The sequence below is a fragment of the Hemitrygon akajei genome, chromosome 29 (assembly GCF_048418815.1).
Source record: "Hemitrygon akajei chromosome 29, sHemAka1.3, whole genome shotgun sequence".
Lineage (NCBI taxonomy): Eukaryota > Metazoa > Chordata > Chondrichthyes > Myliobatiformes > Dasyatidae > Hemitrygon > Hemitrygon akajei.
The window spans coordinates 43,483,208-43,496,363 of NC_133152.1; the positions used below are offsets into that span (position 1 = coordinate 43,483,208).

The 13,156-nt window shown below is 45.7% G+C and overlaps 1 protein-coding gene across 2 annotated transcripts in view; it reads left to right on the top strand.

Moving 5' to 3' along the window:
- The window catches only part of eno1a (enolase 1a, (alpha)), a 50,475-nt gene extending 44,453 nt beyond the window's left edge, over positions 1 to 6,022 (top strand). For both annotated transcript variants that reach the window (XM_073032276.1, XM_073032277.1), the window contains exons 10-12: positions 3,365 to 3,473; positions 3,565 to 3,623; positions 5,752 to 6,022. In XM_073032276.1, the coding sequence (XP_072888377.1) occupies positions 3,365 to 3,473; positions 3,565 to 3,623; positions 5,752 to 5,821 (238 nt within the window). In that variant the 3' untranslated portion in view covers positions 5,822 to 6,022. The remainder of the gene's footprint in view (positions 1 to 3,364; positions 3,474 to 3,564; positions 3,624 to 5,751) is intronic.
- The last annotated feature ends 7,134 nt before the right edge of the window (positions 6,023 to 13,156 follow it).

Genomic DNA, 13,156 nt, shown 5'->3' on the forward strand with positions numbered 1-13,156 from the left:
CAACTAAAAGGGTAGAAGATTGAGAGGAGATTTGATAGAGGTATGCAAAATTACAAAGGGCATAGATAGGATAAATGCAAGCAGGCTTTTTCCACTGAGGGGTGATACTAGAACTAGAGGTCATGGGTTACGGGTGAAAGGTGAAATGTGAAGCAGAACAAGAGGGGGAAATAATTCTCTCAGACTAGTGAGAGAGTGGAACGAGCTGCCAGCAGAAGTGGTGGACGTGGTTTCAGTTTCAACATTTAGGAGAAATTTGGATAGGTACATAGATGGGAGGAACATGGAGGGCTATGGTCTGGGACCGAGCAGATGAATAGTTCTCAGTCCTAAAGAGGGGTCTCAGCCCGAAATATCGACTGTTCACACTTTTACATGGACGCTGTCTAACCTGCAGAGTTCCTCTGGCATTTTGTGTGTGTTGCTTTGGATTTTAGCATCTGCGGACTTCCTTGTGTTTGAGATTAATAGTTCAGCTTGGACTAGATGGGCCAAGGTGCCCGTTTCTGTGCTGCACTGAACACATTCCCATTCTCATCGAGGATCACCACGATGCCCGATGGTCTCGAAGCGCCTCTATTTTACCCGTGGACGCTGTGTGTTCTTATTGCACCGCTATCCAGGCAGAACATTCCCCCCAGAACAGTGAGGCCGGTCAGAACCCCCCTGCCTGTCTCCAGGGCCCCCGGATAGCCATCTTAGCCAGTCCCAAGAGCTGGCTAGAACATCCTCCTCCCTCCCTCCATACTGGATGACCAAAGATGAAGAGGGTGGGGCTAAAATTATTGCAGCCAGTAATCATAGCTAGCTCAGAACGATCCAAGTATTTGAAGAAGAATTAGCCAACTTAGCCTGGCCTCAGCTGCTCTCATGTACAGTATTTCGGGGCAAGTTGCAATGTAAGTTATGTGCAGCCTGACCCAGCCAGCTCAAGTTAGAAATAAGCTCCAGGCAGGAGCCAGCCAGATTAGATGTTGGGTGTGTGAAGGAGCCTATCAGATCTCTGTCCGCTCCATAAATTGCAGTGCTGCCTGCATGAGCGGTGGGGCAGTGATAGATATAACTGGGATATATTGGTCACACCGGGAGATTGGTTTCCCAGTCCGTTTCGGGAACTGAGGGGCTGTGCAAGCATTTACTGTGGGTGAAGTGTGCACTGGCACCATCTGCTGGTTACATCAGTATCTGCAGGCTGGGTGCTCAATGGCTCCTGACTGATACCCCATTCCCATTACAAGATGTCAGTCCATGCCCTCCTCTCCTGCCACAATGAGGTCATTCTCAGACTGGACAAGCAACACCTCATATTCCATCTAGGTAGCCTCCAACCTGAACATTGATTTCTCTAACTCAGTAATTTCTCCCTCCATCCCCTTTCTCTCTTCTTCCATTCCCAATTCTGGTTTCCTTCTCACTTGCCCATCATCGAACCACAGAATATTACAGCACAGAAACAGGCCCTTTGGCCCTTCTTGGCTGTGCCGAACCATTTTTCTGCCTCGTTCCACTGACCTGCACCTGGACCATATCTCATCCCCCTCTATTTCCCCTTGTCCTGTCCTTTCTCCCATGGTCCACTCTCTTCTCCTTTCAAATTCCTCCTTCTTCAGGCCTTTATGTTTTCCACCTATCACCTTCCAGCTTCTGACTTCGTCCCACCCACCCACTTTCCCCATTACCTGGTCTCACCTATCACCTGCCAGCTTGTACTCTTTCTCTTCACGCCATCGTCTTCATCTGCTTTCTTCGTTGAAAATTGGATCAGTCACAATGAAACGATGGAGCAGACTCGATGGGCCGAATGGCCTAATTCTGCTCCTATATCTTATGGTCTTATTAGGACATTCTTTCAAGATCTGATGAAGGTTCTTGGCCCAAAACATCAACCTTTTATTCCTCACAAACACGAGAGATTCTGCAGATGCTGGAAACCCAGAGCAGCACACACAAAATGATGGAGGAACTCGGCAGGTCAGGCAGCATCTGTGGAAGTGAATAAACAATCAATGTGTCGGGACGAAATCCTTCTTAAGTGGCGTATTAAATACAATGTTGGAAGGCCGAAGGGCCTGCTCCTTTACATCTCTGTTCCATATCCGGACGACTTTGAAGCGTGTTCTTTGTGGGCAACATTTCAAGGCAGTGAGAAATGTGTGTGTGGGGGAGAAAGCAAGAGAAGGGTTATGTATGTGTGTGTGAGTGTGGGGTGAGGGGGGAGTTCTATGCATTAAACTTACTTTTCCCAATTAACCGAGAAAATCACTTTGGAATTTTACAATCTAGATTTTTTAATTTTTGTTCCTGGGACAAAAATCTCCCCGATTTGCTGTCAGTGGGATTTCAATTCACGATTTCTGGTTTGTTTGTCCAACCTCAGAACCAGTGTGGTTGGTCGTCCATCGTGTCTCACCAGTGCAGGAGAGTTTTGAAAGTGGTAACGCCGTTACACTGGGGCAGGTCCACTCTCAGCCTCAGAAGTCCAAGTCCAGTGGTCACAAGCATCACACACTGGGGTCCTCCTTGGATGCAATGGATGACTGTGACGTCATGCTCTCTTGGCCGTTGGATCTTACTGTAGATCTCATCCACCCAGTCCGCCAGAGCTAACTTTAGAAACATAGAAAAACCTACAGCACAAAACAGGCCCTTCAGCCCACAAAGTTGTGCTGAACATGTCCCTACCTTAGAAATTACTAGGCTTACCCATAGTCCTCTATTTTTCTAAGCTCCATGTACCTATCCAAAAGTCTCTTAAACGACCCTATCGTATCTGCCTCCACCACCATTGCCAGCAGCCCATTCCACACACTCACCACTCTCTGAGTAAAAAACTTACCCCTGACATCTCCTCTGTACCTACTCCCCAGCACCTTAAACCTGTGTCCTCTTGTGGCAACCATTTCAGCCCTGGGAGAAAGCCTCTGACTATCCACACAATCAATGCCTCTCATCATCTTATACACACTTAGCATGCTAGGACAGGTGTGTGCCAAACTCAGCAGGGTATGATGCTGTTGGCTACCCTCCCCTGTCAAAGTGGTATACAAGGGTGTGACCGTTGTTACATACAAACAGTTACTTGGGGGCCACAGGTGAGAGCTGAGTGTCCAGAGAGGACCAAAGGTGAGTGAGATGACACAACAAACCCCTTCACCAGAGGTGCTTCCACTCTCTGGACACCCCATACAACCCTACCTCAGAACTCCAGGATAATTTTTTCCCTGATCCACTCCCTTGCCCATTTGCACCTCTTCATGGGGTTCTGCACAGTCAGTGCGAGAGTGAATAACTGTAGTGGAGTTCCCCCCCCCCCCCCCCCCAGTCTATGTTATTTACCTCCCAAATCTTTGTTCGTGTTTCTCAGTTGTAAACTGGCCCAGAGCAACGGATGGGGAGTGATGGTGAGTCATCGTTCTGGGGAGACTGAAGACACTTTCATCGCAGACCTGGTTGTGGGGCTGTGCACCGGTCAGGTAAGCAACAGGGAGCCACCGACCTCCGATGTGTCCGTGGGTTTTAAACGAGTATAAAAATCCACAAATCTGCTCTTCTCATCCGTTTCAGATTAAAACCGGGGCACCTTGCCGATCTGAGCGCTTGGCGAAGTACAACCAGCTAATGAGGTAAACAACCGATAAATGTACTGGCTATTGGTCTAGTTTAAAAGTGAAGCCAATCTGTGGTTGAACGGTCAGCTCATTGGAAGTGAGCTCTGCCGACAAGGTCAAAAGTTACTGCTCATCCTTAATACTTGTGTTTTACTGTTTCAGTAAGAGTGGACAGCCAGCACCTTTCTCCCAGGGCAGAAATGATTAACGTGAGAGGGCATAATTTTAAACTGAAGCTATTGGTAGCAACGGCAGTGATAGGTTTTTTTAACACAAAGAGCAGTGAGTGTGTGGAACAGGCTGCCAGGAATGGCTGTAGAGGCAGATACGTTAGGGACATAAGAGACTCTCAGATCAGCACCTGCCTGAAAGCAAAATGGAGGCTATGTAGGAGGAAAGAGTTAGATTGATCTTGAGTAGGTTATAAGGTTGGTACATCATCATGGGCTGAAAGGCCTGTACTGTATTGTAGTGATATACGACATAAAGTCCAATTTCTCTTCCCCTGGAGGCACATTACAATCACTCTTGCCATTTCATAAATGAATCACCTGAGGAATTTCTGTGTGTGTGTGTGTGTATTTCAATATTCCCTATGTTAAATATTGTGATCTTTCTGTGCCAGGCATGCCTTTTACTTACTGAGTTGGTCTTAAGAGGGATGTTTGTCCAGATGTTGAACGGGCACTGGCTTGTAACTCTTGATCCACTCCTCTCACATCTCCACTGCTGAACAATACAGTTGAACAATGAAGAAAAGTGTGGGACTTTGCCTGCCACCCTTTAATAGAAAGTTGCAAGTTTTTCCATGGTCTTTGAAGTCATAAAAATCTCACCTATGAATGTGTCAGGAATGACACAAACTGACTTGATACTGGGCATCTGAACTATTCATTCAGTGGAGGTTTGCAAGGCCAATGTTTATTACTCATCCTCAATATCCCACAACTTTGGGATTTAGAAACATAGAAAACCTACAGCACAATACTGGCCCCCATATCTAAGGAAGAATGTGCTGGCATTAGAGAGGGTCTACAGGGGGTTAATGAGAATGATCAAAGGAATGAAAGGGTTAACATATGAGGAACGCTCGATGGCTCTGGGCCTGTACTCACTGGAGTTTAGAAGAATGAAGGAGAATCTCATTGAAAGCCATAAAATATTGAAAGACCTAGATAGAGTGGACATGGAGAGGATGTTTTCTATAGTGGGGGGGGGGGGGGTGGTCCAGCACCGATGGGCACAGTCTCAGAATAGAAGGAAGTCCCTTCAAAACGGAAATGAGAAGGAATTCTTCAGCCGGAGGTGACGAATCTGTGGAATTCGTTGTCAGACAGCTGTGAAGATCAAGTCATTGGATATATTTAAATCAGAGGTTGATAGGTTCTTGATTAGTAAGGGCATCAAAAGTTACAGATAAAAGGCAGGAGAATGGGGTTGAGAAGGAAACCGAATCACCCATGATGGAATAGTGAAGCAGACTTGATGGGCTGAATGGCCTAATTCTTCTATATCTTATGGACATTTAGAGGATAGTCAATTATATTGTATTGGTCTGAAGGCCAGACAACTGGAGACATCAGATTCCCTTCCATGAAGGCTGTTTATGAATCCAAGACACATTGTTCCTATAGTTTCATGGCTAGCTTTACTGTTACTAATTAATTGCCACTTGATGATCTGTAGTAATTGCCCTTAACAGTGTGAGCACTTTCCCAGCATGTCTGAGCAATGGTGGCTGGCTTGCCTGGGCTTGATGTGAAACATTAAAGATATAAAGATCAGCTTTATGGATTTGTCACGGTGAAAACGTGACAACGTGAAGATATTGTTTAAACATGCAGAGAAAAGCATCATTTGTGGCAAATCAACTCGTTGAGGATTGTGCTGGGGGCAGATTGTATGGGGGCAGCCAGCAGATATTGCCAAGCTTTCGGTGCCAATGTAGGATGGCCACAACTCACTAATCCTAACCCTTGTGTCTGGAGAGTGTGGGAGGAAACAGGAGCACCCAGAGGAAATCCACATGGTCCTGCGGAGAACGTGCAAGCTCCTTACAGGCAGTGGCGGGGATTGATCGGTGATCTCCGGCGCTGACTCTTACACTACTGTTAATAACTTGTTTTAAAACTTCTCTCCACAGAATTGAGGAGGAACTTGGGCAGAAAGCTTGCTTCGCTGGCAGGAATTTCCGGAACCCCCTTGGCAAGTAAACCAGGCGGTGCGTCTTCAGCTGTCAGCCCAGCGTTTCGAGTCGCTTTTACTTTCTTCTCCCGAGCGGCGGCAGAGTTGCTGTTTGTATTTGCCCGGTCGGTGTGCTGGAATGATCAGTGTACCAGAGGAAAGATGACGTGTCAGGCTGTGGCGTCTGCTGGTTGCTCTGGAGGATAATAAATGCAAGGCTTAAATCATCACGTCTGTTTGTCTGAAAGATTTTCTATTCATCTCCCCCCCCCACCCACCCCCCAAGACCACAACAACATCTGGATTATTATGAATTCTTGGAAAGCTGTTAGAATGTGCATTTTTATTAATGAACCACCAAAATGCTGTTTTAATTCAACCCAAGGTCCACAGTCTGGGCAGAGAGTGGTTTAAGACCATAAGACGTAGGATCAGATTTAAGCCACTCAGCCCTTTGCGCCTGCTCCTCCTTTCAGTCATGGCTAACTCACTATCCCTGTCCACCCCATTCCCCTGACTTCTCCCCATAACCTCCGATGTCTTTATTAATCAAGAACCCAATATACCCAATGAATCGATCTCTACAACTGTCTGTGGCAATGAATTCCACACCCTCTGGTGAAGGAAATAACTCCTCATCTCTGTCCTAAAGAGACTTGTATAGTAGTTCTATTCTCAGGTTATGCCCTCTCCCACTAGAGGAAACATCCTCTCCACATCCACTGTATCTAGGCCTTTCAATATTCTAGATCAGTCAATATTCTTGTGTCCCGATGAAGGGTCTCAGCCCAAAACATTGACTATTTATTCATTTCCATAGATGCTGCCTGACCTGCTGATTTCCTCCGGAATTTTATCCTTTCATATTTGTTAGGTTTCAATGAGATATCCCCTCATTCTCCTAAACCCCAGTGATTTCAGGATCATTCTTCCAAACCTCCTCTGGATCCTCCACAAAGCAAGCATGTACTTCCTTAGATATGGAGCCACAGCTGCTCACAATACTCCAAATGTGGTCTGACCAGCACTTTATATGAAGCACCAGCATTATATCCTTGCTTTTGTATTCCAGTCCTCTGAAAATGAATGCTTACATTACATTTGCCTTCCTTACCTTCAAATCAACCTCCACGTTAACCTTTAAGGAAATCCAAGCCCCTTCGCACCTCCAATTTCTGAATTCATTCCTTATTTAGAAAATAGTCTACATCTTTCTTCCTTATACCAAGACTTTCTGTCTTGCTCTTTATTCAGAAGACTTCAGTAACTTCTCCTGCACTCTCCTTCCCCTTTATCCTCACTATTCCAAACTTTTGAGCCCACCCATCCATTTAATTTAAAGCCCTAGTTGTCTAATTCACCGGGACTCTGGTCCCAGCATGGTTCAGGTGAAGCCCATTCTATCAGAACAGCTCATTCCTTCCCCGATACTGGTGCCAATGTCCCACTTCTCTCACTGCTAATCTTTAAGCCATGCCTTTAACTCTCTCGTCTTATCAACCCTGTGCCAATTTGCATGTGGTTCAGGTAACAATCTGGAGATTATTGCCTTTTCGGTTCTTGAGTTTTTATTTCGTCACTAGCTGTTCAAGTTCCCTCAGCAGGATCTCTTTCCTTGATCTTCCTATGCTGTCGGTGTTTACATGGACCACGACAACCAGACCTTTCCCTCCCTAATCCAAATTCCTCTGCAGGTCTGATGAGATGTCCTGAACCAAGCAGACAAGCCAGCCTTTGGGACTCTCAATCCTTGTGACAAGAGTCATGTATGGTAACTAGGGGAGCCCTTATACTCGGGAGGTAAGACCATGAAATACAGGAGCAGAATGAGGCCATTTGGCCCATCGAGTCAGCTCTGCTATTTCATCATGGCTGATCCATTTTCCCTCTGGGTCCCAATCTCCTGCCTTCTCCCTCTATCCCTTCTAGCCCTGACTAATCAAGAATCTATCAACCTGCCTTAAGTACACCCCACTGAGTTGGCCTCCACAGCTGCTTGTGACAACAAATTCCACAGGTTCACCTCCCCCCTCCAAGCTCCACCTATCACCTGGCATTCTCACTTCCCCTTCCCCCTTTCAAATCTACTCCTCAGCCTTTTTTCTCTCCAGTCCTGCTGAAGGGTTTCGACCCGAAATGTTGACTCTACGTTTTGCCATAGATGCTGCCTGGCCTGCTGAGTTCCTCCAGCATTTTGTGTCTGTTCTACAGGTTCACCACTTTCTGGCTAAAGAAATTCCTCCTCATTTCCATTCTAAAAGGATGTCCGTTTATTCTGAGGCTGTGTCCTCTGGTCTAAAGACTCCCCCACCATAGGAAACATCTCCATGTCTACCCTACTGAGGCCATTTAAAATTTGAAAGGATTCAATGAGGTCACCCCTCACTCTTCTGAATTCCAGTGAATAATGGTGGCGTAGTGACATCAGTGCCGGACTCCAGAGTGAAGGTTCCCGAGTTCGAATCCAGTCGGGCCGCTCCCAGACACGCTTTCCATCCGTGCCGGGTTGAGTGTCGAGCTCGTAACTCAGCCTCGTAAAAAAAAATAATTAAAAAACACTGCACTGTGAGAAGGACGTGGGGGTCCACTCATAGAATCTCGTCTCCAAGACAACGACTTGAAAAAAGTGGTGGCAGAGGCTCTGGCAGTGGAACAGTAACTAGTTAACCTACCGACCAGTGCATCTCATGGGGCTGGAACACTGGGGTGAGAAGCCTGTGTGGTCACAGGGAGAACATGTAAACTCTGCACAACTATGATCAGCTGAAACGTGGGTCACTGGAGCTGACACCACTGTGCTCCAACCTCTATGAAGCCTGGATCCAGAAGGTTTCAGGGACCAGCTCTTGCCCTTTTTTTACCCCGTCATTTTTATTTTGAATATTTAACTTTTGTAACGCTTCTAAGATTTGTAGCCACTTAATTTTGAGTAGGGCCTGAAAGGACTTCCCGGTAATCTAGGGAGCTAATCTCATTCAAATGTATACATTTTTGATTTTATTCATTTAGAGATACAGTGTGAAATGGGCCCTTCCAGCCCTTCAAGCTGTGCTGCCAATCAGCCCGTCTGTTTAACCCTAGCCTAATCACATGACAATTTACAATGACCAGTTAATCTACTAACCGATACACCTTTGGACTGTGGGAGGAAACCCACACACTGACAGAGCGGACGTACAAACTCCTTGCCACATCTATATTAAAACATACACTGAAATGTGATGTTTGTCGTAACAGCCAATACAGCCGGGGATGTAAACACAAACGATTCTACGGATGCTGAAAAGCCCTGCTGAAGGGTCTCAGCCCGAAACGTTGAGTGTTTATTCCCCTCCATTGATGCTGCCTGACCTGCTGAGCTCCTCCAGCGTTTTGTGTGCGTCGCCCAAGGACGTGTAGGGGGCAGCCCGCAAGTGTCGTCCCACAGCGTGCTCAGCAGGGCAACAATAGAATCAAATACCACCAAATCCAGCCCCTCCCCACCTCACCCACACACACACAGGCCTCCAGTCCCAGCACAGTCTGCCTTTGGGTCTCTGGCCCTTGGCCACAGACTCCCAGAGGCCTCTCATCAGCTCATCCCAATTCGTAGGCGATAATCATCTTTCCGTGACCATGATTGTTCTTGGCAATTTTTTCTGCTGAAGTGGTTTGCCATTGCTGCCTTCTGGGCAGTGTCGTTACAAGACGGGTGACCCCAGCCATTACCAACACTCTTCAGAGATTGTCTGCCTGGCGTCAGTGGTCGTTTAGCCAGTGATATGCACCAGCTGCTCCCGTGGCTTCACGTGACCCTAATCCAGGGGGTTGGGGCTAAGCAGGTCTTTCGTGGAGGGAAGGAATGCCTTACACCTCCTTTGGTTGAGACATATCTCCACCCCAACACCCACCACAGGTTCTGTTTCGATTTGCAGTGGCAAATTAACCCAACAGTGCCACACTTTTGGGATGTGGAAGAAACCAGAGCATATAATGAATGTTCACTGCTCTGGGTGTTTATCATATTTGATGTTCCAAGGGCAAACTATGATTGCTATTACTTTTCCATTATTCTCTGATCCAAGCTCAGAAAAATTCAGCAAATACACACTCGGTGCTCTCTTTACTAGGTACACCTGAGCACCTACTTATTAATGCAAATATCTAATCAGCCAATCATGAGGCAGCAACTCAATGCATAAAAGCATGCAGACATGGTCAAGAGGTTCAGCTGTTGTTCAGACCAAACATCAGAATGGGGAAGAAATGTAATCAAAGTGACTTTGACCATGAAATGATTGTTAGTGACAGGGTGGTTTGAGTATCTCAGAAACTGCTGATCTCCTGGGATTTACATGCACAACATTCCCTAGAATTTCACAAACAAGAAAAAATCTGCAGATGCTGGAAATCCAAGCAACACACAAAGTACTGCAGGAACTCAGCAGGCCAGGCAGCATCTATGGGGAAAAAAAGTACAGTTGACGTTTATGTACTTTTTTCCATAGATGCTGCCTGGCCTGCAGAGTTCCTCCAGCATTTTGTGTGTGCTGCTCTAAAGTTTACAGAGAATGGTGCAAAAAAAAAACCCTAAAAAAATCCGCTGGACAGCAGTTCTGCAGGCAAAAATGCCTCGTTATGAGAGAGGTCAGAGGAGAATGGCCAAACTGGTTCAAGGTGACAGTAACTCAAATAACCTCATGTTACAACAGAAGAGCATCCGAACATACAACGTGCCGAAACTTGAAGTGGATGGGCTACAGCTGCAGAAGACCACAAGCATACAGAAATGCACTCAATGGCCAATTAATGAGGTACCTCCGAAACCATCACACACTTCTGAACTGTTCATGAACCATTAGTGGTAGAGGCAGATACACTAGGGACATTTAAGAAACTCTCAGAAAGGCACATGAATGACAGAACAATGGAGGATTGTGGGAGGGTAAGGTTAGATTGACCTTAAGAGTAGGCTTAAAACATTGGCACAACATCATGAGCCAAGGGCTTGTCTGTACTATAGTGTTCTATGTTTTAACCCATGAACACTTCCTCACTATTCCTGTTTTGCACTTTTTTATTGTAAATTATAGTAATTTCTAGGTCTTGCACTACTGTTTTCACAATTCCACGACATGAGATAGAAGTATAGTGGTTGTCACAACACTATTACAGAGCTTGTGACCAGGGTTCAATTCCTGCAGCTATCTGTAAAGAGTTTGTACGTTTTCCCTGTGATCACATGGGTTTCCTCCAAGTGCTCTGGTCTCCTCCCATAGTTCAAAGACATACAGGCAGGTTAGAAGGCTAATTGGTCACATGGGTGTAATTGGGTGGCAAGGATTTGTTGGGCCGGAAGGGCCTGTTACGGTGCTGAATCCCTAACAAATCTGATTCAGATTCCGATTCATCTGCAGTCTCTATCATAGGAGAAAGAGGGGACATTTGATAGAGCTGTACAAATTTATGGGGGATATAGATAGGGTAAATACAGCAGGCTTTTCCCCCTGAGGTTGGAGTAGCTTCAGGGAGAAGAGGTCATGGGTTAAGGGTGAAAGACAGAATGCTTAGGGGAACATGAGGGGGGATTTTCTTCACTCAGAGGGTGGTGAGAGTGTGGAACGAGCTGCCAGTGGAAGTGGTGGATGTGGGTTCAATTTTAATATTTATGAGAGATTTGGATGGGTCCATGGATCGGAGAGGTAAGGCGGGCTGTGATCTGGGTGCAGGTCGAGAGGACCAGGCAGACCAATAGTTCAGCATGAACTCAATGGGCCAAAGGGCCTGTTTCTATGCTATGGTGTTCTATGAACCTCAACATTTTACACACACTCAACACTTCAGGAACAGCTTCTTCCCCTCCGCCATTAGATTTCTGAATGGACATTGAACCCATGAACACTATCGCATTATTTTTGCTCTCTTTTTGCACTACTTATTCCACTTATTATATATATATCATAATTTATAGTTATGTATTATTAAATATTACAATGTACTGCTGCCACAAAACTCTCTCCATTTTCCACTTTGTGCTATCCCAGCAATGGGGTTTAGAGCTCCCTCCAATGGCTGCAAGCAATACTGCAACGTCGGAAAGCAGCAAACCAGGTTCATAATTACAGTGTTCATCCATTAAATTATATATTATCTGATTACACTTAACAACCCAGGTGAAACCAATGGCATACAGTACTTAGCAAAAGTCTTAGCCACATGTAAAAAAAGTTCTGTAAAGACATTCTGAAAATGTTTTTAAAAATAATGAAATGAAAAGTTTCTAAATACCAAAAATATTGCTATAAAGAGCAGTAAAGAGTAAAAAAAAACTAAATCGGAACAATATTTAGTGTGACTACCCTTTTCCTTTAAAACTGCATTATTTCTCTTAGGTACACTGTCATGCATTTTTATAAGTCTGCTGGATTTTTCCAAGCATTTTTAAGAACTTGTCACAGTTCTTCTGCAGACTTAGGCTGTCTCGCTTGCTTCTGTCTCTCCAGATAATCCCAGACAGCCTGGATGTTGCGATCAGGGGGTCTGTGGAGGCCATGCCAACTGAAACCAAATAAAAATCAAGGGTGCCTTAGACTCTTGCACAGTACTGTAAATTCGGATGAGAACTGGAGGTGTGGCAGGAATATTACACCAGTCCACAGCAGTGAGCAATCTGTTCAGCGTTTTAACGCAGATTTGCATTGTTTAAAGATGCACTGTAGTTAACTAAATCATAAACAGATTATCTGATTGGTAACATGTTTCTAGTTCAAATTTATTTAATTAGAGATGCAGCACGGAAGAAGTCTGAACAGCCCTTTGTGCTGGCCCCCCCCCCCCCCCACCCCACCCCAGCAACCTGCCTGTTTGACATTAACCTAACCACAGGACAATTTACAACGACCATTTAACCTGCTAACCATCTTTGGACTGTGGGAGGAAACCGGAGCACCCAGAAGAAACCCACGCGGTTCACGGGGGCGGTGGGGGGGGGACGTACAAACTCCATACTGACGGTACAGGAATTGAACTCTGAACTCCAGAGCACCCTGAGCTGTAATGTTGTCCCGAGCAACTGTTGCTTGCGGAATTTAAGATAGTGATGAGAGGGCGTACTGGATAGATCAGCTGATTGAGTGGTGTCACACGCAATGTCAGACCCCCCATCACCCAGGATAAGCCCATTTCTCATTGCTGCCATCCGGAGGAGGTACAGGAGACTGAAGGCACACACTCAATAATTTAGGAGTGACTTCTTCCCCTCTGCCATCCGATTTCTGAATGGACATTGAACCCATGAACACTACCTCACCACTTCTATTTTTCTCTTTTTGCACTACTTATTTAATTTAACTTTACGCACACGCGCACACATACTGTAATTTACA